Source organism: Pholis gunnellus (genome assembly GCF_910591455.1).
Source record: "Pholis gunnellus genome assembly, chromosome: 6".
In the NCBI taxonomy this organism is placed as follows: Eukaryota; Metazoa; Chordata; class Actinopteri; order Perciformes; family Pholidae; genus Pholis; species Pholis gunnellus.
The window spans coordinates 3,535,490-3,561,937 of record NC_136532.1 but is presented as its reverse complement, the minus strand read 5'-3'; the positions used below and the strand labels follow the sequence as shown (position 1 = coordinate 3,561,937).

Sequence of the window (26,448 nt, the reverse complement as noted above, 5' to 3'; positions counted from 1 at the left end):
GACCTTCAGAAAAAAGGTAGAGGCGAGCTGTAACAAGGTGACGGTGAGGAGAAGAGACCGTTGGCTGCTCGGAGCACTTTTGGACCATGCCAAGCTGCCTTTTGGGAGGCATTTCAACAGAAGGCTCCTGGCTGGAGTGGAACAACGACTTGAAATGATGTCTGTCTATGTGAGAGAGCATCACAACGCTCCCTCTCTCCTCCCTATTTCGTCTCTCACCCAGGACACTGATTTGTGCTGAAATGTTGAGATTAATGTTATCCATTCATTTATAATGCATATAGGTACACACACATGTATATCTACATAGGTCCATCTGTATCATGATCGTTGTGTATTTGCTTAATTTATTGTCTTTAATTGATCAGCTTTCATTCAGTGATGAAACTCTCAAACTATTTGATCCCGTTTTTCAGCTGAGAAAGCACAGCGTTTAAATATGGGAGAATTCTAACTAGTTACTCTGTAAGTAACTAGTATTCGTTCTGTAAAGATAAGGTTCAATTAAATAATCAAGGTAGTGATGAAAAATGCACCCCCTTCCTCAAGAAGAAAAAGCAAGAAGAAGTCAGAGCTCTCTTGTCTTCTATACCGCAATTCGACTCTGGACATTGATGCTGAATGGTGGTGTCCGCCCCCCAGCCCCCCTTGCCATCAGGCCTCAGAGGGGGCGGGGGAAGCGCAGTTCTGTCCTCCTGCAGGCTTGAAGGCCCACTGCGAACAGAAACAACTCCCACAGGCTATGAGGACATCCAGCCAAGCAACAACCTGGATAAGTGCCTTCCTTCACTTGTTTCTACAATACTGCAGTTATGATTGATAACTTTAAATCCTACACACCAGATCTGTGCCTTGCAGCTCTGCAGGTTCTGCCTCTTCTCTGTGATCTTGACTGCCGTCTAATGTGCCATGCAGCTCCGGCCTGCGATGCACCAACATGCTGAAGATTTTATTCCAGCAACTATTGAGAGAAAGAGACTCTGAAAGAAAAACTCTGAGATGAAAGACATTTTAAACTGGCAAAGGTGCCATAATGACCCCTGCTGCTATGAAGGGGGGGGGGGGGGGGGGGGGGGGGGTGATGAGATCATTCAGCATCTGCTGAGAGAGACGAAGACGAGGAAGAACAGTTCAAGCCAAACCTCAACGAAGAAGACGACCAGGTTCAGAAGATATCGGAGAAAGTCGAACCAACAGAGTGAGAGCAGTTTGTTGAATCAAATTCTTCCATCTATCATCCAACCAGATGCAGATGTCCAGAGGAACAGCCGCCCTTCATGCATCTTAACCTCTCATCTGCCCGTCAGAGCCGTCAGGTAAAACAATATCATCTCCAGATGTAGATGAGTTTAATCTTCCTGAGGCAAATACATTTATGTCACATAATAAAATAATCTGAAGAGATAAAATAACATTTAAATTAAAACTATATAAAACAAATGAAAATATAAAGGTGCATCACAATCTTCCCAGGTGCTTGTCAAACTCTCAACTGCTAAAAGGTGCAAAAAAATGTTTTGAGCTAAATTTAAGGTATAAACGTCAAACACCAAATTTAATAGATTGACATCAATCAATGATATGAGTCACTGATTCTACCTGGTCACATGTAATCCTTTCCCTTTAGTTGTGTTTTATTGTTATTCATTGTACTCTTCGTCATATTCTTCAGTCATTCAATTTGTTGTCTGTTATAGTTTATTGATTTATTTTCTGTTTAGTTGTGTAGTTCGTCTAATAAATATTCCATCTATAAAGGACTTGATCATTTGATTTGTGTGTGTATATGAAATAAGTCCCTGTACACCTTGAGAAGAACTCCGTAGCAACCCTGAGATTAAGATTTAATTGATAAATATCAAATTTTGAAGCTTTCCCTGATTTTCCAAGATTGGGTCTTCTGTTCAGGAATGAAGGTGGCTTGTGGTGTTTGAGCTGTTTTCAACAGTGCTGATCTATTTCTCTGCTTTTAACTATTCATGTGTGCGTGATGGCTTGGCCATTCTATGTTCCTTTGGAGCATTGGTTGCATGATTCCTTTGAAATGAACACTACACATTCACAACATGCTTTAGTGGCATCAAGTGGCACTAAATCCACCTCTCCTCACTACTCCCTTTCCAAGCGTGTCAGAGAACTACGGTGGTCTTCAGATGGAGACTGGTATCTTTTAGGTTTGGATTACATTTAGGAGCTACTCTTATTAATACTCTGTTCTTCTTCATGACTACATTTATTTTCAAAACATACATACAATTAAAAAAACTGGATTAGAATTTATATTTAAAATATATCTAAATAATGTTCATAGAGCAGTGACAGTTATGTTTACAACAGCAAAGTCACTATATAATGTGATTAATATCTCACTGGAAAAAAAAATCTAAAATGGTAGTGAAATTCACTTCCGAGTGAAGTTGATAAAGAATGAAGACGCAGTGTTGAAGAGCAGAAGTGTAGACCAGACCAGTCTAAACTACTGCTCCAACACTTCATCTATTCTGCAATTGGTAGCTATTGGTGTCCCAAAGATGTTTGACGAAATCACTGGAAATGGTCAGAGTTCGATGTAATAGTTTATTCTTCAAGCAAAGAACCAACTCGAGGTAACCGCCAGAGACGTGTGTGTGTGTGTGTGTGTGTGTGTGTGTGTGTGTGTGTGTGTGTGTGTGTGTGTGTGTGTGTGTGTGTGTGTGTGTGTGTGTGTGTGTGTGTGTGTGTGTGTGTGTGTGTGTGTGTAATAATTTTTCAAAAATACACTACATGTATTATAATTATTGTACCCATTATCTTATTTTCTCATTGCACAGCTACTGTGTTCCTCTGTTGCTCTGCTTCCAGCACAGCTTGTTTTAAGTAGAGCTTTTATCCAATCAGATTTCACCTCTATGTGCTCTCTTTAAGTAAGACGAGAGGCCCGAGGCCTGCAGGAAACCCATTGCAGTTTAATTAAATGGGGACGATATTGTTGATTTATAGCAGGGGTGTCAAACTCAGGATGGATGGATGTAAAAGAATCTACACGAATCAAAACGCTAAAAATGTCATAACTTCTTACATATCTTTCAACTTTAACTCTTACTACTACTACTAAGTCACACTATCCCACTGACCAATCACGCCGCATGTTAATGCTGACGTACTTGTACACTACCTCAGTAGCTCTGACACGTCAAAGAATATGCCCAACATGTCAAACTAAAGATCTGATTGGATGAAGACTATGACAATCAACAATATCCCATTTACTTAAACTGCAAATAATTTCTAGCCGGCCTGGGGCCTCTCTGCTTACTTAGAGAGAGCATAGGGGCGAAATCTGATTGGATAAAAGCTCTAAAACAAGCTCTGCTGGAAGCAGCAACTGAGGAAGACAGTACCTGTGCAATGAGATAATAAGCTAATGGGAAAAATAATTATAATACATGTAGTGTATTTAAGAAAAAGTATTAAAATATAAAATAGCTATGTGTGATTCTGTTTAGGCCAGGAGAAAGGCTTAGCTGGCCCTGACGGCCCACCGCTGGTTTATATATGTGTTTATATATATAGGAGTCACACGTGCGTGTGCACATGTGTCTGGAGGGCTGAATTGTACAAATTACACACAGATGCACAGATGTATATACACACATGTGGGACGTTTAAGTAATCACACACGCGCTTGTAGGTGCGTCTTGTCCTCCTTGTCCCTTATCACCCACTTAGAGTGGGTTTGTATCTGTCTGTTTGTATTTATGTAACAATCATATTAAAGTTAAAGATCAGGAATGCAATATGTTTTAACCAGCTGAAATGTTGATTTCCTATAGCAGGAAAAGCTTTTGCTAATATTAACGATGGCCCCAATAAGTCATGACATTGTGAACAATACCAGGACCATTAAACTGAAGCAGCTAAATGGAATTCAGCCATCATTTATTTAATTATTTACACATGTGCTTCCTAGCATGTCAACATAGCATCTGCTTATGGTAATTGAATGTAAAATGGAAGTCACCGTCTTTCATATTTCTTTATTTTAATGAAGTTTCTGGCAAACTGGGATATTGATATTTACTTAAATACTAACCACTAACAGCTGCTAATATTCCCATCTCAGGTTTGTCAGAGGAGAATAAAGTTCAAACACCAGCCTTCACTGATGCAGTACGAATCTACCGCCAAGCTCAAGGGCACTTTGGCACCTGGGAGATGATGTGTGGCCAACCAACTCAGGTAAGCATGCCGCTAACTATCACTGGCCTCTGTCTCCTGGATTCTATTTTTCTTTTTAAGTTTGAATGGCGTAAAACTGGTCTGATTCCACTATTGTGGGTAAAGCAGAAAAAATGCTTTATGTAAACATCTTCTATTATCAGATTTCGACAGTGCTCGTTCAAAACATGCCGGTCCTGAACAGGCCGACTGCTTGGCCTTCAGTATTGCTGGAGAACTGCTCATCCAAACAAGTTCACACGAGACACTACGCTCTCTTGGGTCCTGAGCAATACACCCGCCAAGTGTGAAGACGAGCAATGTAACAGTTTATATTGTTCAGAACATCTCAGAGCGAGCTGTACCCAGCATGCCGTTCAGTGGTGTAACAGTTAATAGGGTTCCCCTCTCAATACACTACACAATTGTACAAGTGTACTAGAGATGCACCGATTGATCGGCTGCCAATCAAAACCCAACCAAAATGTGTCACAACCGTAAGCCGTGGAGGAACAACCTTAAAACATTTGGAACCATAAACGTATTAAACTGTAATTCATATCATCATGCTGTGACCGGCTCTTCTGTTGACAGCATGGGATCTTACTCTAGCACAGTCCTTCTTATAACGGAGCTAACGTTAAAGGAGCTAACGTTAAAGGAGGTTGCTTTGACTTGATTATGATACTCTGCAAAACTGAAAATTGGGCCAAGTTGAATTTCATCGTGACCATGCTGTGTTCGAATGTAATCTTGTAAAATTAATTTTTTTTCGAGAAACTTCAATAAATCCAGTGGTGGTGGAGATTTTTTCACAGCAACATAAAATGGATATTAGAGAATAAATTAAGATTTATTCTTTTTACTTTCTAAAACTAGCTCTCAGCAGCTGATACTATTTAGTTAAAACTTATATTTAATTAAGATTACTAACCAAGTATTTTAATACAAATACACATTTATTTCCTAATCATTTGAATTGTTTCTTATGCAAATAACTAGGGATGCACCATTATCACAAGTACAAGGACTTACATTTGGATGTTTGCCGATATAGTGTACCTCACTTTCTGACTGTAACAAATTCAATATACAACATGATGCTGTTGCTAACACTTAACATTCAACTTTGTGTTTTCCTGGAAACAGTTTGCAGTAGAGATATTAATAATTAACCGTGCTATCAGTTATAAATAGCTCAACCTTAAAGGTCAGCCCAGTTTAAGTGTTTCTGAGCCCAAGCTGTTGCTAACTTTAGGGGCTAACACCCTTCACTTTAATTATCAACAGCCAGCTGAAAGCAGGACACAGAGATTTAGCTTGGGTCTCCTCGCGGTTCTTGAGAAGTTTTAGCATTTATTCACAGACAAACTGTACAAACTGCACTGCTACATACACAGCTATACCATTACTGCTAACTTTATACTCATCACACACATTCTCTCTCTCGACCAGACACTCTGTAACCTTATGCTGGACTTGCAATAAGCTGACAGTATATGCTATGCAGACACACAGCTGACAACCTCACAGCTAAACTAATTCATGCGGAGGCCCACGGGGAAAGTGGCTCCATTTGTCCAGGGGAATGTAAGCAACATTGTGGCTACTCACCCTCCCAGTCTTGTATACTGAGGACTGCCTGTGTGCTCATACACTGAAGCTGGTGATAAATGATGGATTTAACCTGTTTGTGCATTGGTTTATTGTTGCAGCTGGGTAGCTTATTAGACTCAACTCAAGAGAGGTTAAATGTCACCTTACAGTAAAGTGGTGTCTGGTGTGGGCCTGGGTAGTTTTGCGAGTATGGGTTCAGTTACCCATACTATCAGTATGGGTACCTGATAGCATAGTATCAGACACAAGACCTAACACTGGAATCTGTACACATGCATCCCTACAAATAATCACTAAAGATGACTAGACAAAGTAAATGTATAATATTACACATTTATGACAGTTTACACTGACTTTGAGCCTTGCTGTCAAGTGCGGTCAAAATTGCAATTGGTGCATCTCTAGTGTGCATATAATGCACTACAAATATGTACCTCAGATCTCAAAAGCTCACACTCAACAGTGCACTTCCTCGGGTCCTTAGCAATACACTAGCCAAATATAAAGTTGATCGAATGAATGGTTGTCAAGAAACTCAAAGGACAGTCGGACCATTTTAGTTTGATTTTATCAGCGCATGTAAACACATTGTTCAAATTCCTGCCTTAAACTGATTTCTCCCAGTAACCTGGTTTCTTGTGTGCATCTAAACATAGTGACACTATTTACTGTCTGAGTGTTTCCATTCAAGAACATTTCATGCTTTATGTGCCCTGAAGGGTGATTAAAAGAATGTAGGCATGATCTGTAATAATAATAATAACTAGAAAATTTCGCAAGAAATTTTGACAGTGTGGCTTCTACTGCCGGAAGACGTCGCAATATATAGCTACACAGGCCGATGTTACGGTTCGATTGAGTTATCGCTTCTCTCTTTTCTGCATTTAAAATCCATACTCTTGAATTTAATCTTGTATAACGGTTTCAATTTCCTGTACATGTGAGTTTTTCACACACCAAGCCGGATCAAGTGCTGTCTGTCTTCAACAGGCAGTTAAATATATTGTCCACCGTTAATGGTGTCAGCATTGGAGCTAGTTTTCTTATGTGTATTGAGAGGGACCCCTAGTCATGGTCATTACTTTATAACAATGAACAACCCACAACTAACGCTCTTTAACAGAGCAAATCACAACGACACAACAGTCTGTGACACAAACAATTTGTAACACTAATAATTTTACATTTATAAAATTACACCGCCGAACTGCATGCTGGGTACAGCTCACTCGCCTGCTAGCAAAACAGTCTGCTAACAGCTGGGAGAGGCTCCGTTGCTCCAGTAAAGTTTTTCACATGATCTGCTCTTCAACTCATCATTCCTCTCATGTAGTCATATCGGAGCAATAGGAGCTACGGTTATGGGGGTTTGAGGATTTGTTTGAGAGGTGTTTCCCTGCTTTTTCTCCATGAACAGGCTGCAGGCGCACAGGTGATTCTGATTGAGCTAATTAGTGAACAGAGACTCACAGTGTGTGTATGTGAGTCTGTGAGCCTCTGTTCACTAATTAGCTCAATCAGAATCACCTGTGCACATGCAGCCTGTTCATGGAGAAAAAGCAGGGAAACGCCTCTCCTCACATTACGTGATGCCTACTAGTAATGCCTTTGGAAATGATGGGAGCTTACGCTCCCATCATTTCTCTATTTGAGATAAATACATTTGTTTGAGAAGCCTTTGGAAATGATGGGAGCGTTAGCTCCCATCATTTCTGTACGAACCTCATTCTGAGCTTCATGTTAAGATACAGTTAATCTATGGGGCTTTTATTTTGAAAGTGGGACTGGGTGGGTGAGAGAGGGGGAGAGGAGACATATTCATAATGTTTGACACAAACACAAAGGTTATTAAATGACAGGCTTCATCACAAGTATTCCAGTTAGGATTCACTCTGTGGGGCTTTTATTTTGAAATGGGAGGGGTGGGGGGGGGACAGAAAGATATAGAGAAACAGAGTGAGTGAGTGAGACAGGCAGACAGACAGAGCGAGAGAAAGACAGACAGAGAGAGACAGACAGTGTGTGTAGAGAGACAGACAGAGAGAGCCTGCGTGCGTGCGTGTGTGTAACTGGTTGCCATGGTGAGGACGCACCTGGCGTTAGAAGCAAACTGATTAAGAAACGTTACAGTAAACAGTGATTTTGAAACAAAAATTTTTAACAAAAAGTAGGAGTCTGAGTGCCAAAATAAGGATACCGTGAGAAAGATAAGACTCTTGCGAACATGGTGATGTGCTTTTTTATGTTAGTGGTGTTAAAAATGTGAGCTCCAGAGCAATGTACAAAAGTGGTACCGTCTGCTTTCTTTGAGAAATGAGTGGTCAGATTTAACATTGGTCTCTATGGAGCAGAAAGCTGGTTTTCCTGTCAATTAAGGTCTGTAGTGCAAAATGTGTAAATGTGCTGGATTCCACAGTCATTTCTCTAGACCAGCACACCATTAGCTAACTTTTTGCAAAAAATAATGCATGAGGTGTGCAAATTGTGGCACTCTGAGCAATTTGTTTTCAGAAATCACAAAATATTTTCCTGCTCTGCTCCACTCTAACAATTATGCCCTCACTCTAGCCCTTAACGAGCTGCGCAATACACACCCATTATAAAATCTGAAATGGAGCCAAAATGTTCCTGAAACTTCATCTGCGACTTCATGAAAACTGTGCTAGCTATCAAAATGTCCATTTGGCTCAATAACCTCCAGCGTTTTGTCTACGTTTTAAACTTTAAATCATTTTTCTATCTTAAAGTATGGCTTGTCAATATGGGTCCAAAGTTCAGTGTTTTTTTTGCTCTCTTCACGCCGAAACCCCATTCAAGTCTATGGGCCAATTTTGCTCCGTTTTTCGGGATTTTCGGGAAAACCGCTGGGCGAATCTCTTATAAAAGTCTTAGCACACCATTCCCGATCGGGCCGCACGTTCGGATATACTTTTCACGCCGCTGTTGGCAACGCTGTGTGACTAGATACACGCCGAAATTCGGGGTGGCAGATGGAGAATAAGAAAAACTAGAAAATTTCGCAAGAAATTTTGACAGTGTGGCTTCTACTGCCGGAAGACGTCGCAATATATAGCTACACAGGCCGATGTTACGGTTCGATTGAGTTATCGCTTCTCTCTTTTCTGCATTTAAAATCCATACTCTTGAATTTAATCTTGTATAACGGTTTCAATTTCCTGTACATGTGAGTTTTTCACACACCAAGCCGGATCAAGTGCTGTCTGTCTTCAACAGGCAGTTAAATATATTGTCCACCGTTAATGGTGTCAGCATTGGAGCTAGTTTTCTTATGTGTATTGAGAGGGACCCCTAGTCATGGTCATTACTTTATAACAATGAACAACCCACAACTAACGCTCTTTAACAGAGCAAATCACAACGACACAACAGTCTGTGACACAAACAATTTGTAACACTAATCATTTTACATTTATAAAATTACACCGCCGAACTGCATGCTGGGTACAGCTCACTCGCCTGCTAGCAAAACAGTCTGCTAACAGCTGGGAGAGGCTCCGTTGCTCCAGTAAAGTTTTTCACATGATCTGCTCTTCAACTCATCATTCCTCTCATGTAGTCATATCGGAGCAATAGGAGCTACGGTTATGGGGGTTTGAGGATTTGTTTGAGAGGTGTTTCCCTGCTTTTTCTCCATGAACAGGCTGCAGGCGCACAGGTGATTCTGATTGAGCTAATTAGTGAACAGAGACTCACAGTGTGTGTATGTGAGTCTGTGAGCCTCTGTTCACTAATTAGCTCAATCAGAATCACCTGTGCACCTGCAGCCTGTTCATGGAGAAAAAGCAGGGAAACGCCTCCTCACATTACGTGATGCCTACTAGTAATGCCTTTGGAAATGATGGGAGCTTACGCTCCCATCATTTCTCTATTTGAGATAAATACATTTGTTTGAGAAGCCTTTGGAAATGATGGGAGCTAACGCTCCCATCATTTCTGTACGAACCTCATTCTGAGCTTCATGTTAAGATACAGTTAATCTATGGGGCTTTTATTTTGAAAGGGTGGGACTGGGTGGGTGAGAGAGGGGGAGAGGAGACATATTCATAATGTTTGACACAAACACAAAGGTTATTAAATGACAGGCTTCATCACAAGTATTCCAGTTAGGATTCACTCTGTGGGGCTTTTATTTTGAAATGGGAGGGGTGGGGGGGGGACAGAAAGATATAGAGAAACAGAGTGAGTGAGTGAGACAGGCAGACAGACAGAGCGAGAGAAAGACAGACAGAGAGAGACAGACAGTGTGTGTAGAGAGACAGACAGAGAGAGCCTGCGTGCGTGCGTGTGTGTAACTGGTTGCCATGGTGAGGACGCACCTGGCGTTAGAAGCAAACTGATTAAGAAACGTTACAGTAAACAGTGATTTTGAAACAAAAATTTTTAACAAAAAGTAGGAGTCTGAGTGCCAAAATAAGGATACCGTGAGAAAGATAAGACTCTTGCGAACATGGTGATGTGCTTTTTTATGTTAGTGGTGTTAAAAATGTGAGCTCCAGAGCAATGTACAAAAGTGGTACCGTCTGCTTTCTTTGAGAAATGAGTGGTCAGATTTAACATTGGTCTCTATGGAGCAGAAAGCTGGTTTTCCTGTCAATTAAGGTCTGTAGTGCAAAATGTGTAAATGTGCTGGATTCCACAGTCATTTCTCTAGACCAGCACACCATTAGCTAACTTTTTGCAAAAAATAATGCATGAGGTGTGCAAATTGTGGCACTCTGAGCAATTTGTTTTCAGAAATCACAAAATATTTTCCTGCTCTGCTCCACTCTAACAATTATGCCCTCACTCTAGCCCTTAACGAGCTGCGCAATACACACCCATTATAAAATCTGAAATGGAGCCAAAATGTTCCTGAAACTTCATCTGCGACTTCATGAAAACTGTGCTAGCTATCAAAATGTCCATTTGGCTCAATAACCTCCAGCGTTTTGTCTACGTTTTAAACTTTAAATCATTTTTCTATCTTAAAGTATGGCTTGTCAATATGGGTCCAAAGTTCAGTGTTTTTTTTGCTCTCTTCACGCCGAAACCCCATTCAAGTCTATGGGCCAATTTTGCTCCGTTTTTCGGGATTTTCGGGAAAACCGCTGGGCGAATCTCTTATAAAAGTCTTAGCACACCATTCCCGATCGGGCCGCACGTTCGGATATACTTTTCACGCCGCTGTTGGCAACGCTGTGTGACTAGATACACGCCGAAATTCGGGGTGGCAGATGGAGAATAAGAAAAATAAGCCCGCAGGATTACAGTCAGTGTGCTTTGGCACAGGCAGTTCTACTGCCTTTGTGCCACAAAGCCACACTGAATAAGCCCGCAGGATTACAGTCAGTGTGCTTTGGCACAGGCAGTTCTACTGCCTTTGTGCCACAAAGCCACACTGAATAATACATTTTATTTATAGAGCGCTTTTCAGAATACTCAGACACTTTACATTAAAATCATCATATATATAAAAAGCTATACACTTAAAAACATAAAACACACAATATTGGTCACACATTAAAAGCAGTTCTGAAAAGGTGGGTTTTGGTTTGTGATTTGAACATGGAGGGTCGGTGCAGTCTCGGATGTGTTTAGGGAGAGAGTTCCAGAGGGAGGGGGCAGCTATGGAGAAGCCTCTGTCCATGTCCGGTGCTTGGTCCTGAGTGGAAGGGACAGGAGGTTGGCATCAGAGGAGCGGAGCCGACGGTATGGAGTGTGGTGGTGGAGCAGGTCGGTGAGGCAGGAGGGGGCCTGATTATGGAGGACTTTGTGAGTGAGGAGAAGGACTTTATATTGGAGCCAGTGGAGATTCTGGAGAACAGGGGTGATGTGATCAAGGGAGTGGGTGAGCAGGCGAGCAGCAGAGTTCTGGATGTAAAAGAACATAGGCATGATTTATCATTGGTTCCTATACCTCTGGTATTAAACAGGTTATTCTGTTGCTGCAAACCCACAAAATTAGACGTGATCCAACTCCTTAAAGTCCCAGTGAAATGGAATATAAAGCATCTTTAACTTCTGTACTGTATTCGCAAGTGAAACAGAATATTTGAGTGGTGTACAGTTACAAGAGGGATTTGTACCGCTAAAAAGCGCGATATGGAGATAAAAGCATAGACTGATGGATTTTGAAGAATATTGAGATTATGATTGATCAACTACAGGAGACAAATGCTAACACAGAATTGTCAAACACTGTCTGATTCTCTTTTACATTTGACAACCTGACCTTTTTAGTTTTCTATAGAACATGGAAATTCAGCCATTGGGAAGCAAAATCTTACCCTATTGACCTTTTAACCAATAACTATTAACAAAAAACTGATTCCATCTTAAGTACGTATGTATTTAGGACATGGGATACCTTTTTTAAACCAAGCAGCACCCACCCTCCTGTGTGCCCTCGGGTAAGCGCTGTTGGCTCTGTCGGCACGCTTGCCGTAGTTTTACTGTTAGTGCTGCTAGCACGGTGAGCTATGAGGCTCAGGCTAATCGTGTTGAGAGCGGTTGAGATGCAACCGAAGTTTGAAGTAGTGAGCTTATCAAACCTCTGTAGCTCTTTGTGTCAGCTTGCAGCTAGCAGCTTATAGCTACATTAGCTATTATGAGCATAACACACCCACATCTCTGGCCAAACTGTTGACAGTCAAGTTGCATTGTGGGTAATGTAGATGGCATGTTTGACAGGGAAGTGGAAAGAATGGAATTGATTGTCCCTATTTGTAATACTCGGGACTTATTTAATTTCAAATGAAATACATTATTTGATTGGTTTTATTTTGATGATTAAAATACATCTTAATTGAGTTGGATGTGCTCCAAAACACCACAGGGGAGGAAGTAGCTCAGTCAGAGGGGGGCGTGGCTGGAGAGGTACCGGTTCAAGTACCTGCACAGACTTGACGGACAAGTACGGATTGGTAGCTGGTAGCTCTCGAGTTGTTATTCACCTCCTGGGCAGTGAAAAGGTGCCCTTGAGCAAGGCATCAAACCCCCAAACTGCTCCTTGGGCACTGTATAGTAGCTGTCCACTGCTTAGGAAGGATTCAATGCAGAGACTACATGTCACCGTGTGCTGTGCTGTGCACAGTGTGTGACAATCATTTATTTTTTACATTTACACAGGACTTTTTGTCCTGGAGGCAGAAGAAATCTCAGTTGTTCATAGATAAAACTCAATGTCCAGAGTGCAAGGATGCATCCATTTTTGGGATAAGTTTCACTAGACTGAAACCCAAAACAAGCCACAGTTTAACTTCTATGAATCACTGCACTCAAGCTATTGATGGGAAAAATATAGTCTCACGATAGTTAGTGGTGTAACGGATTGTTTTCGATCCGTGATCTGTACGGATCCCCCCTCACGGTTAGGCACACATGTGAACCATGGATTACACCATTTATCTTAACCATCACGGTGTGAAATAAAGTTCTACTGACATCATCATCTGCCAATATTCAGTAAAATATGCTCTCAGGACATCGGCATTTATGCTTTCTGTTCCCTGATAATGTTACATTGTAATCAACCAATCCAGGTTGAAATTGACTGGAAGAGAAGTGGTAAAGTGGCTCATGCACAACAATCGCTTACGTCAGTGGTTCCCAAACTTTTTATGTCAAGCCCCCCTTTGATGACATAAGCCCCCCCCACTGCACCCGACCCCACCCACCCAGATGGGTCGTACCTTCTTTGTTTTGATAAATAATATATATCAAATATTTGTTTTTCTTTCTAAAATAAGTACATATAGCACTTCACTTTTCTACTTCACAGTTTATTGTTCAGTTTGTTGTGCTGAAAAAAAAAATAGCAATAATAAAATCAATTTCCCAAAAGATTGGACTTTAGATTGCTTTCTGGTAGTGCTTTGAGACATATTAATTGCATTACATTATTCAGTATATTTTCAAGTGAAATGAACTTCAAATGTTAAAATTGAAGTTGCAACAACTTACATTTCCCCATTTAACAGGTTTTTCAAACTGAAGAAAATAAAACCTACATATAGAATAATGATCAGAGACAAGATGTGCAAGTTACTCAGTGCTTTCTCTGCAGAGATCACATTCATATTCCTACATGTAAATTGCTTTCTGACATTCATTTGTAAATAAAATGAACTTAATTTCTTTTAAGTGCAAACAACGTATATTTCCCCACATTTAACAGCGAGTTGTGCTTCCACAGGGACTCTGCTGGGCATGACCGTTCTCCAATTTATTTTTGAAAAACTCAAGGTGCTTGTTCACATGATCAGGGTGGTGGGTTTCCAAGTCTTTTTAATTTAGTGGGCTTCATACTGTCTGACGCCAGTATGTTAAGACACACAACACACTGGGATCTCTAGGTGAACATGTGTATGTGCCGAGTGACATGATTGTGTTCCCATGAGTTGTGTGTATGTGTGTGTTGTAGATCCTGTCTAACCTGGTGATGGAGGGCCTCCTCCCTGAGCTGAGGGAGCTCATCTCCCCACGCCTCAAAGGCAAACTGCACGAGAGGCAGAGAAACTGGATGCTGGTAAGAAAGTGCTCCACACACATTCCACAGAACCAAATCAAATAATTGTATATTTCATTTAAACCCTCAGCAGCTGCTGCTTTATATCTTGGATATCTTACTAATGATATTTCCAAAAGATATGAAATAAGAAACCCTATTCAATAAAATTCCCAATAGACTGTTAGTCTTCACAGGGGAGGGAAGTATTACAAACAGCATTAAGGCTAGAGTTGGTAATCTTCTTCCAGAACATTTGTTGACATTCTAATTGCACCCTAACACCAGGCAGTGAATCAAAGGATCGGATGGGATGTTGGTGATGCTGTCTGGGCAACTTTCTCGCCACATTTTGTGACTTTGGAGCTAGTTTACTGACAAACGAATTGGCAACAGTGGGCTGTGTTTTTAGGTTGGATCATTTCTAAACTCTAGCATACTCTTTCTAATTTCACACGATAACCAACCCTAGCTTTAAGGACACATGACAGTAATTAATACTAGTAATAATAAAGACAAAAATGCATGCATACTTACACTCATATCAAAAAGTTCAGTTTTACATATTTTTAATAGAAAAGCAGTGTACGGTTTTATAAATGAATAGATTACTTTAATAAATCAAATAATTGCATCATTACTCCTAACAGAGGAGGTCATCACCGATTGGCTGATTCCTACTATTGAATTTGACTCTCCAGTGATGGTACTAGCCGCTCTTTAAGCCTTTTCATAATTTATAAGAAAGAAAAATCCCTGTTTGTCACTCTGCTGACTGCATAGACCGCTAAGATGAGGCTATGTCCAACTCAAAACAACATTACCAAGTGCTGCTGAGGTACGAGTTTGGTTCACTTAAACTAAGCAGCTAAACAGAACGGGAGGTTTGGCCTTCCAACGTGTGTTTTCTGTGTGTGTGTGTGTAGATCAGTGATGCGGTGTACAGCCTGGTGCAGGGGCAGTGCCAGGCCCAGTATGAGGCCGTTTTGCAAAAGTGTGAGGCAGCCTGCTCTTCTCTAGAGGCCTCCATACGAACAGACGTGGACCAGATCATAACCTCCAAGGAGTACGTCACCAACAAGATCAGAGGTAAGCGAGAGAGTGGGCAAACAAACAATTCAAGTTCTTCATTTAACCTGCATGTCTTTAATCTGTGGGAGGAAGCTGGAGAACCTGGAAAAAAAACCCATGCTGAAACTGGAACTCTCCACAGAAGGGCACAGACATTTTATTTTTATTATGTATACAAACTCCACAAAATCTTCCAAAATTTGAGTGATGTATACATTCTTCAATATTTGGCATTGAGTAAACCTATCCTATCCAATGAAGTTGATTTGTGGTGTTAACTATTGATGAAAGAATACATTTAAATCATTAAAATAATACAATTATAAAATAAATAAATGTATCATCTGCCACTTAAACTACATTTCTTTGCATTTGTTCAAGTATTTAGTCTGATGGCTAACAGCGGAGAGCAGGCAGACCAGCAGGAGTCCCAGAGACAAACAATAGCAGCAAAATGAATTCAACTTTTCCATTTGAAAAACGTATCTTTTGGAAGTGATATAGTTTTGCTTTAACTACCATCATTTTCAAAGTGACTCAACAATGCAGGAGAGGTTTGTCTGAAACTATGATACCTACATGTTCGCTTCCATCTCCCCTCTCTTGTGCTCCGCATTCCCCATCAGAGGTGGTGCTCCCCAAGGCTGAGAAGCTGTTGAAGGTGAGCATCCAGCCCTACATCAGCTCCATCCTGGATGCCCTGATGGAGCCAACCAGCCGAGGTTTCTCTGAGGTCCGCGATGTGTTCTTCGGAGAGCTGGTGGACATGAGCAAGAACACCCTCAATGAGGGCACCAAGGAGACTGTGGCGCAGGTGAGGAGGTGGAGGAGGACTTTAGGGATAAGCTCCTAGTATGGGATGGCAACATGATTGATATGCAGGTGAACAGAACTTCCAAGAGTAACAACATTACATGCATGAACTGGTATCGTCGTCAACAGTCATTTGAAGTCTGTGTAACGATGAAATCGAAACAATGTATTAGTCCAACAGTGAAACAGAAGTACAATTAACATGAATAAAAGTTTTTGAACAAATTTCTTTCCTTAGCACATGGAAAAGATCTCAATGCTGGCCTTCCATCCGGTGAAGATGCAGAGCTGCTATGAGAAGGTGGAGCCGCTGAGTCTGGAGGGTCTCCAGCAGAGGTTTGACGTTTCCAGCCCCTCAGTTTTCGTCCAGAGGGCCCAGATCCTCATGAGAGAGGTGACGCTCTAATACTGTCAATTTGCTTTTGGAATTGAGTTTAGTCTAGTTTACAGTACAAGGTTTAAATTGGGCACTGTGTTGGTCCATAGTTACAGCGTGGGTCTTATTTTTGTAGGGTTGTCAATATTTTCCATCATATAACACTGTACTCTAATTACACCAATTTCTGCAATTTGTGTGTTCTGTTTGCTTGTTTTGTTTGCTCCTGTCTTTTTTGCCCTATGTAAAGCGTCTTTGGGTACTTAGAAAAGTGCTATATAAAATTTAAATATTATTATTAAATGTTAAACATAAAAAACATAGCCTCTCTCTCTCTCTCTCTCTCTCTCTCTCTCTACAGCAAATGGACCATGCTGTATATACATTTGAGCAGATCCTTCACCAGTGTCTGGAGTCTCCGGGTACAGAGGACCTCTGTAAGACCATCCAGCGCTGCCAGGACCGAGTCATTAAGGTAAAACACTAGGGATGCACTGATAGCAATATTCTTGGCCAATTTTCTTTTTTCCGATTTTAGTTTTTTTTAAGTCTGTCCTGTCTATTTGGAATGTCTTTGTTTGAACTATAATTGACCGCAAGCCTCCAGACCATTTTTTTTACCATCTTGCAACCATCAAAAAATGATTTTGACCAAAGTCAGTGTATACGCTCCAACGTTCTAAACGTTATCCTTGTACGTAATGTCATCTATTGTGATTGTTTGAATAAAAACACAAAGTCTGAATAACAATTTATACAATGATTTAAAAAAAGAATCTCCTTCAAACAACTGGATTTATTCAAGTTTCTTTGAATCAAAGAACACACAGGAGAAGCAAGACGATGTCACTTGACTCCAGTTCTTTATAACTTGTCACGGTGGGAAAGTCACAAGGTTCACTAATAACATTAACAATATCTCCATTGTGTTAAAGGTTCCCAGTAAGCCAGCATTCACAACACCAGGACCCTGGCACTGAAGTTCAGCCATCAGTTCATTTTATCACGACACAATCTCAAAGCTAGGATCTTTGACTACAAACTCCACGACCATGATCCCTCTGAAATCTGTCTGGAATAACATCCAAACCAGTTGCTTTGTTAGTGGGTAAAGTTCGGTAACGTCCTTTCTGGGACGTATATGAAAGGCGACTTTTTTGCCTTTGTTTGCTGCAACCAAACTAGCAGCAATTGTAAAAATGTATTATTACATCTATCATCCTTCCATTAATCAAAAAACATCTTTTTATCAGTTCATAAGTGTGTTTGCTTAGTAAGTATGTAGTCATGGTTTAGTCTTGGATGCAGCAGAGAGAGATGCTCATGGATGGAGTGTTCAACGTATCCCATCTCCTTTTCCTGCTACGATCACACCGATAGTTACCGGAGTAACCGGTGAGCTCAATTTCTATTGCCGCTGCGACCACGACGGCATTGGAAATGATTGCACTGTGATTGGTTTCCTCAACTTGAGGCAACAAGCTACTGGCATTAATATGAATAAAGTTAAGTCCTCACCAACCAATGAAATGGATCAAGCACATCCTCCTCTGAGCAACGCAATGTATCTTCTGCGCCACAAGGCTCAAACCCAACCCGAGGGACACATCTCCGTCAAGCAGCATTTATTGCACACCAGGGGAATATCAGTCACTCCTCATAGCCAATCTTTGGCGTAATGTTGCCACATTTATTATGAACCAGAAATCACAAGCAGCTGATTTGGTGTTCGCCCTCACCGCCTCCCACACGAGCAGTAATTCCCCGGGTTGACCTGGATCCCATATTTGACCTGCAAGCTGTTTGGGCTGGGACACTGGTGAATGTCTCCTGAAGCACCAGGGACCTATTGTCTTCTTTCCGTCCAGAGACTTTATAACAAAGGCACACTTAACAGGACATTGATCAGAGCTGATGTAATTGAATCTAAAACGATAAAGTTTGATAATAACACAGAAACAAATACTGCTGCCAGCCCTCCAAATACACCTGGAGCCATCGACTCTAATTCTACTATATTTATCTTCAAATGCTTTGCAATGTATTTCAAGAATGGAACACAAACTGCTGAATTAAATAGAAGAAGCTGTAAAGGAGGCTGTAACACAGTGCAATGCCTCTGGTCTGGTTGGGCTCTTCAGAAGCTGCTGCTGCCTTCTGCTGCAGGGATTTCATGACGTGAAGGATACACTTTCATACATCATAAAGTAGCTGTGGACAACAGACAGTCTAAGAATCACTCATCAGTGATCATGAGATGAGTCGGACTGATTTACCTGCTTCAGTCACATTCAACTTGTTTATGCCTATTTAAATCTACTGGCTGTGGTTTGTCGGTTGGTTGTTTCTATATATGTCAGAAATGGTGGAAAAATAGCAACCGCACTTTCCTAAAGCCCAAATTGACGTCTTCAAATGTCCAACAGTCTAAAAATTCAGAGATGTTCAGTTTGATATCACACAAGACGTGAAAAAGCAGAAAATCTTCACAATTAAGAATTTGAAATTAATAAATGTTTGACATCTTGGCCTGAAATATAATGTGAGGGAACAGCGTGTAGCATTTAAGGGAAACTATTGGTAGAGATGGAATATCACATTTAAAAAGTGTTTTCATAAGTGTATAATCGCCTGAAAATAAGAATTGATGTGTTTTCATTTCCTTCCAATGAGCCGTTGATCTCTGCACATGGAGCCAGCACCCGTGTTTCTACAGTCGCCCTGAACGGACGAACCAAACTCTGGCCCAGATTTTCTCATTGACCTTTGTGGTTCTCCGACATGCTTGGCACACAGGATGTTTTAGTTTGCTGCAATCTCCAACCTCACTTCTAGATGGCGCCACATCCTACACAATAGACTTTCAACGATTAGGAGGAAATCAAAATAGTTGACAATTAGTTGATTAATCTACCGTTTTAGCTCCAGTTGGTAGATCAATACTAATACATCGATGCACATGCAGGAGTATATGTGAACCAGTTAGATGTGTAGTTTAGTGGTTCCCAACCTAGTGGTCCGGCCCCTCCAGAGGGTCTCAAAATAAATAAAGAAGAAGAAAAATAAAAAGTACTGCGCCACAAATTTGTTTTCATCTTTTTGGCATTTTTCTAACAACAAAAACAAATTGTGACCAGGTGCCCTAAGAAGACACTGCTTTTGGAATAGATGCAGTGGAGTGAATGAACTTATTTCCATTCTCCCTACGGTGATACATCTTGCTCTGGTGTAAACAGTCATTTTGTTAGAGGGAATGTCAACTTTTAAATTGAGTTTTGGACAGAAGCAGTTCGAAATTCAATCTCAAAAAGCTCCTGTGGTGGTAATGCATTTTTTTTGTAATTTGTCTCTTTTCTTTGGTTCAGAAATATGACTATGACAGCAGCACAGTGAGGAAGCGTTTCTTCCGTGAGGCTCTCCTCCAGATCTTCCTCCCCTACATGCTGAAGCAGCTCAGCCCTTCCTGTGCCTCGGTGAGCATTCCGTCTTAAAAAAACCTGGAAGATTAATGGAAATATATTAATGAGTGCATGAAATTCATGGGGAAAATATCAAAAATGTATTGGCAATGAAGTTTTATATATTGTGTGTGTGTGTGTATATCTTGTTCATCTAGCTTTAGATGAACAAGACTAACACGTTTGGTATGTTACTTAAAAGCTATTGTGAAAGGAGGATGTTTATAAAGATTTCTGTGAAAAATACACAAAACCTGTTGAATTGTGACGTTGAACGGTTCTGACTGTTGCTGTGAACACAAGGAGCTGCCGCGCTTCCAGGAGCTGATCTTTGAGGACTTCTCCCGCTTCATTCTGGTGGAGAACATCTTTGAAGAGGTGGTGCTGCATTCGATCATGAAGGACATCATGATGGGTCAGTCTTCAGTGTTCTTCCTCCTGTGTGTTGCTACACTCGCATCGTTAACTATACCGTGGATCAGGATGCTGCACTGAGCTCTTTGGATGAGGAATCTTACTGGTTAAACCTGGAAGCTGGTTCCACAGAAGGGGAGCTTGATAACTGAAGGCTCTGGTTCCAGTTCTACTTTTGGAGACTCTAGGAACCACAAGTCGCCCTGCATTACTGGGGTAATAGGGTACAATAAGCTCCTTAAGATGTAATGGTACCTGACCATTTAGGGCTTTGGAGGTGAGGAATACATTCTAGTCTTTATGTTACAGGGAGCCAGAGCAGGGAAGCTAATACAGATGTAATGTAATCTGTTTTCTTAGATGTATTTGCTGCAGCATTCTGGGTCAGCGGCTCGCCCTCTGTTGAGACACAACTGACCCACGTGTGGAATATAAGTAGCCTACGTCGTTTAAAGAAATCTCAAACTGCAGTGACACTACTTCTCAGAGTTAGAGTGAGTGGGTAGATTTTGAAATTTGATTCTAGAGTGAAGTATGCGTCGGGGTAGAATTAATTTCTGCCATTGTACTAATGAACTGTTAAAAAGCCCACATCCTCTGGCTACTGATGCGGCGCTATGTGTTCAAAACTGCCGCCCTGCTCCATTGAGACATTGTCATCGTTTCCTGGAATTAAACAGCAAAGCATTTTTTGCTTTGTTCCCAGTAATGTAATTGGTCAATGCTGCAATGGTCCTGTCATTTCTTGTTATATTGTCATTTGGGACTGATTATAGTTTAAATACATCTCTACAAAACACTGCACTCATTAAGTACCAATGTGTTTATTTGACTTCCCATAGTTGCAGTAGTTATAAGTTTTTAAGCAGTTGTTGAAATCTAATCAGAGATACATTTAAACTCCAACAGAAATGCATTTATTTGTTTAGATTAGATCTATATTTTAATTGTATGCTTGCTGTAATTTATATCACATGAAAACAATTTCTACAATTGTGCGTGTTCACATGACTATTCAAGCAATAATTGAAATGAAGAAGTAGAATAGAAGTGAACCAATTCAACACGGTCAAAACCAGATGACAAAGTCCTTCCCAGGACTTCCATATAAGTTCCTTTCTAGGAAATTACAAGACCCCTGAAGACCAGGTAATCACAAATGTAGTTAGGAATTGGTCATAGTTGTGAATATTTTTGTACTTTTAATTAATTTAGGCACATATTGTTTTTTTTCTCAACGCTGCTCATGTTGAAGCACATTTTCCCCTCTTCTCTCTGTACTGTAGCTGTGAAGGAGGCGGCGATCCAGAGGAGACACAACCTGTTCAGGGACAGCATTGTCCTCAGCAGCAGTGACCCTAGCCTGCACTTGCTTGGAGACAACCCCTCTATCGACTGGGCCGGGGACTACAGTCCAGCCCCAGGAGAGGCGGACGGAGCAGGCGAGGACACCGAGGGTGAAGGTGGGGAGTCCCAGAAGATGAGGAGGATGAAGCAGGTGGTGTCCATGATCCAGGTTGAAGACTCCCCTGTCCTGCCCAATGAGTCATATAAGGAGGTGCCTGGTGTAAACGACATCCCAGAGGAGGAGCAGAAGGATGGAGATGGGGAGGAGAACTCTGATGGAAAAGCTTCTGTTGACAAGAATGGATCTGCAAGTCCCGCAGCTTTGGTGAACCCTTCAGGCTTGTCAAATGGTTGTGTCTTGAAGGAAGAAGAACCCAACAAGGAACAGGGTAAAAACAAAGTCCCAATGAAGGTTGAATCTGATACACAGAGTGCTTCAGCCAAAGAGGAGAAGGCTAAGGGAGAGGACAGCCAGTTGATGATGGAGGAACAGCCTCCCTCCAGCCAGGAGGTGTCAGAGAAGGTATTTCCACCGCCGTCACCACCCGAGGAAATCTCATCTGGAGCTTCAGAAACGGCTCCAGAGAGCCTCCCGAAGGCGATGTCTGACTTCCCCTTGCCGCCACAAGACAGTGGCTTCCAGTCTGCCACCAGTGACGGGGCGGTGGATGAGGAAGAGGAGGAGGAGGATGTGAACCGAAGCACAGCATCCCCTCAGCCTTCAGAGGTGCACCCTGAGGGCTGAGGGAGAAATGTGTTGCTGCAGTGCAGGAAATGGAGAGCGAACCCGTAGACCAAAACCAGTCACTGGGTTTTTTTTTTGAAAGATTAAAAGACACTTAATGCTGTTTTAACCATATCAGTTTTCAGTTCCACAGCAGTTTCAGGCACATTATTCACTCAGTAGTTTATTCTTACCGAGCAGGGCTCAGGGGCTGTGGGCATATTGTCATTTTCACATCTTTGTAGCTAACAGAAAATCCTCAGCAAACTCTGAGCTTTCACTCCACATACGTTTCACACTTTATTCTCTCTTCACCTGGTATAATAAATGTGAGCACTGAAGTCACAGTCGGGTACAGACCTCGAGTCTGTGCTGGTGTGTTGAAAACGTGTCATCTTTGGTAAAATGCATGTACGTTCATTTAGCTCTTGAGTATCTTGTTTAACTACTGAGATGCATTCAATAACTTTTAGCAATTAGATCATTTTTTTTTTTTACAATTGTTGGTGTAAATACATTTATTGGAAGCTATTAGGTATTAGAATCCACTTAACAGATGAATACTTCCCACAATGAGTCTCCAAGTTGATTTTATTTTTTTCCATCTTAAAGTTGCAATAAAATTCATCAATTGTCTCGATGTGCATGCTGACATCTTAAGACTTTGCATTATTTTGTGTCGGTGGGAATAACACTATTTTAAAAGTTTAATCATTTAAAAAAAGTAAACTTGTGTATATTATGTATAAATAATTCTATGGACTGGTGACCTAGTCGTTTTACATTTGATATCATTTAATAAGTGCCTTAGCTGATCCCATTTTATTTATTCTTTGGCACCCCTTTTACAATTATTTTACTCTTGCGTGAAACAAATGACTGTTATTGATAATAAATCATTATCAATTCATTATTATCAGTTTGTCCACGTGGTCTTTGTTGGATAATGGATGTATGACGTCTTCTCTTACAAAACCAAAACATTCTCTCACTCATTCACACTCACACTCACTCACTCATCTTGTGAACTGAGAGTTGACCCACTCAAGTCAAGTCATTGACTGAATATCTTTGATTTATGAGATCAAGACTTAGTTTTTGTAAACTAGCCAGATTAGGTCAAAAAAACATTTTTACATAGAAAGATGAACATTGGAACGTGATAATAAGGATCATACACCATCTTTAGTCTTCACATGTTAACTGAGAAACTTCTTCCAGAAACTCTGGTCACTCAATTGACCATTTGGCTGGATGGACTCACATCTGAGGGTCAGTCTAGATCCTGGTGAGGGCGGAGCCTCCTGGGTTTTATGTTCCTGATGTCGATTCAGGAGCAGATGGGACGCACAGACGCATCCAAATGTGGACAAAAGACTGATGTCCTAACAAAATAAAAATGTATTCTAATGAATATGTTCTGATTAGCTAACATGTTTATTAATGTGAAGAGTGCTTTGACATGTTGGTTTTGGACCTTCTGTTGACCTCTCTCCCATAGATTGATTCCTTCAGATGTAATCCATCCATATACGTGATTAAGTTGATCGGTCAATTTATATATAACTTAGATTCCCATAAATAAATGATCATGAGCTCTAGATCTAAATATGGCCTTTTACAGTATATCAATCATTTTGTAAGATCCTGCACAGGTATTTTATACATGCAACTAATTCCATGTTTTAGTTAATCTGTGGTTTTATGAGCTATTAAAGCCCAGGGGTTTATACATTCAATACAATCAATGTATGTATCATATTGGTGCCACACACACATTTAAAGGTTATTTCCACAAATAACAGACAAAGGGGAGCAGAAGAGTAACTCATGCCTCTGTGTGTTGACTCATTAAAGATAACATTAAATGAGAAAAGTTGATTAATAGTGGAACCCTTATTGGAAGGTAATACAGGATGTTTTCACCACTACTCCACCAGGAGGGATTTGATGTATTTTGTATTTCGGCTGTCATGCTTTTAAATATTTCTGCTTGCTTGTAAGATTAAATTGAAGTCGCTCCATGCTTTAATGGAAAGGGGATTCACTAACCAGCTTTGCTTCTAGTTGTTGTTTAGGGGGGGGGGGGGGCGACTCTGGCTAAGTGGAGAGCAGGGCCGTCCTTCAGTCAGAGGAATCGGCGGTTCGATCCCCGGCTCCGGGTCCGCTAGTCGCATGTCGATGTGTCCTTGAGCAAGACACTTAACCCCAAAATCGCTCCCCTAGCTGTGCCTACGGTGTATGCATGTGATAGAATCTGAATTGTAAGTCGCTTTGGATAAAAGTGTCTGCTAAATGACTGTAATGTTTAGCAGCTTTTTGTATCAATTATATTTCACTATATATTTTCACATATTTTGGTTTTGTCTATCAACTTTGACTGCTTTTGTGCACCAAGCATCATTGATGCAAACACAGAGGCCCTCCGGAGCAGGCTTTATGTTAGACTGTTCTTTTTTTATTTGATGGTGAATATGACAATTAATAGTCCAGAATTATTATTATTATTAACTTACAGAAACATTTCATGCAACAGTCCACCTTCTCTTCCCCTCGATCTCAAACATGCACAGAGAGAGAGCCAGACCAGATGGGGAGAGTAACGTTTTTGAAAAGCTAAACGCCAACAAATATAGATTGATGCAGAATATTTTTTAATTCAATTCAATTCAATTTATTTGGTGTAGCCCAAAATAACAAATTACAAATTTGCCTCAGAGGACTTTACAATCTGTACACATACGACATCCTCTGACCTTTGACCCTCACATCGGAACAGGAAGAACTCCCCAAAAACCCTTTAATGGGGAGAAAAGAGGGAGAGACCTTAGAGAGCAACAGAGGAGAGTCCTCTATCATGATGGACAGAAGTGTGACAGATGTCATGTGTACAGAACGAAAAAATAAAAGCACTAATGTTATCGGCAATAGCAAGCAATGTGACTACTAATAATAATGATAGGAGTGGGTGTCAGCAGGACCAGGGTCCAGATATAACCACGATCCATGGAAACCTGTGAGGAGAGAAAGCACAAAGACTCCAGAGAAGAAGCAAAGTTAGTAATGTGTGTTAATGGGACATGAATTCATACAGAAGGAGAGAGAGAAGAGTTATCAAAGAGGAAAGTCTTCAGCCTACTCTTAAATGTGGTGAGTGTGTCTGCCCCCCGGACTGAAACTGGAAGCTGGTTCCACAGAAGAGGATCTTGATAACTGAAGGCTCTGGTTCTAATTCTACTTTTGGAGACTCTAGAAACCACAAGTCACCCTGCATTCTGGGAGCACAGCTCTCTAGTGGGGTAATATGCTACTATAAGCTCTTTAAGATATGATGGTGTCTGACCAATTAGGGCTTTATAGGTGAGGAGAAGCATTTACAATTCTACTCTAGATGTTACAGGGAGCCAGTGCAGAGAAGCTAATACAGCAGTAATATGATCTCTTCTCTTAGTTCTTCTTAGTACACGAGCTGCAGCATTCTGAATCAGCTGGAGAGATTTAAGAGACTTATTAGAGCAGCCTGATAATAAGGAATCACAGTAATCTAGTCTAGAGGTAACAGATGCATGAACTCATTTTTCTGCATCGCTTTAAAAGAGGATGTTTGATTTTTGAAATATTACGTAGGTGAAAAAAGACATTCCTTGAAATTAGTTTTATCTGGGAGTTAAAAGACGAATCCTGAGATTCTTTACGGTGCTGCTGGATGCCAGCGCAATGCCATCTAGAGAAACTATATCATTAGATATACACATAGACACAACTATGAATAATATCAGACAAATAGAGAAGTTAAACACATACTTCAGGCTGAAAGTAACAGTTTAAACTGCCAGATGCAGAAAGGACAGCTGGTAATAACTCATTGACTGTGAGAATGTGTAATTAACAGATCTATTCTATCACTGCTTCATCTCGGGGACAC

General features: G+C 40.8%; 1 protein-coding gene across 1 annotated transcript in view; it reads left to right on the top strand.

The window, feature by feature from the left end:
* Positions 1-23,394, top strand: part of niban2b (niban apoptosis regulator 2b) — a 43,526-nt gene extending 20,132 nt beyond the window's left edge. The window contains exons 6-14 of the mRNA XM_079161309.1: positions 4,103-4,218; positions 14,237-14,341; positions 15,247-15,409; positions 16,018-16,205; positions 16,443-16,598; positions 16,942-17,055; positions 19,946-20,053; positions 20,342-20,453; positions 21,739-23,394. Of these exons, the coding sequence (XP_079017435.1) occupies positions 4,103-4,218; positions 14,237-14,341; positions 15,247-15,409; positions 16,018-16,205; positions 16,443-16,598; positions 16,942-17,055; positions 19,946-20,053; positions 20,342-20,453; positions 21,739-22,544 (1,868 nt within the window). The 3' untranslated portion in view covers positions 22,545-23,394. The remainder of the gene's footprint in view (positions 1-4,102; positions 4,219-14,236; positions 14,342-15,246; positions 15,410-16,017; positions 16,206-16,442; positions 16,599-16,941; positions 17,056-19,945; positions 20,054-20,341; positions 20,454-21,738) is intronic.
* The last annotated feature ends 3,054 nt before the right edge of the window (positions 23,395-26,448 follow it).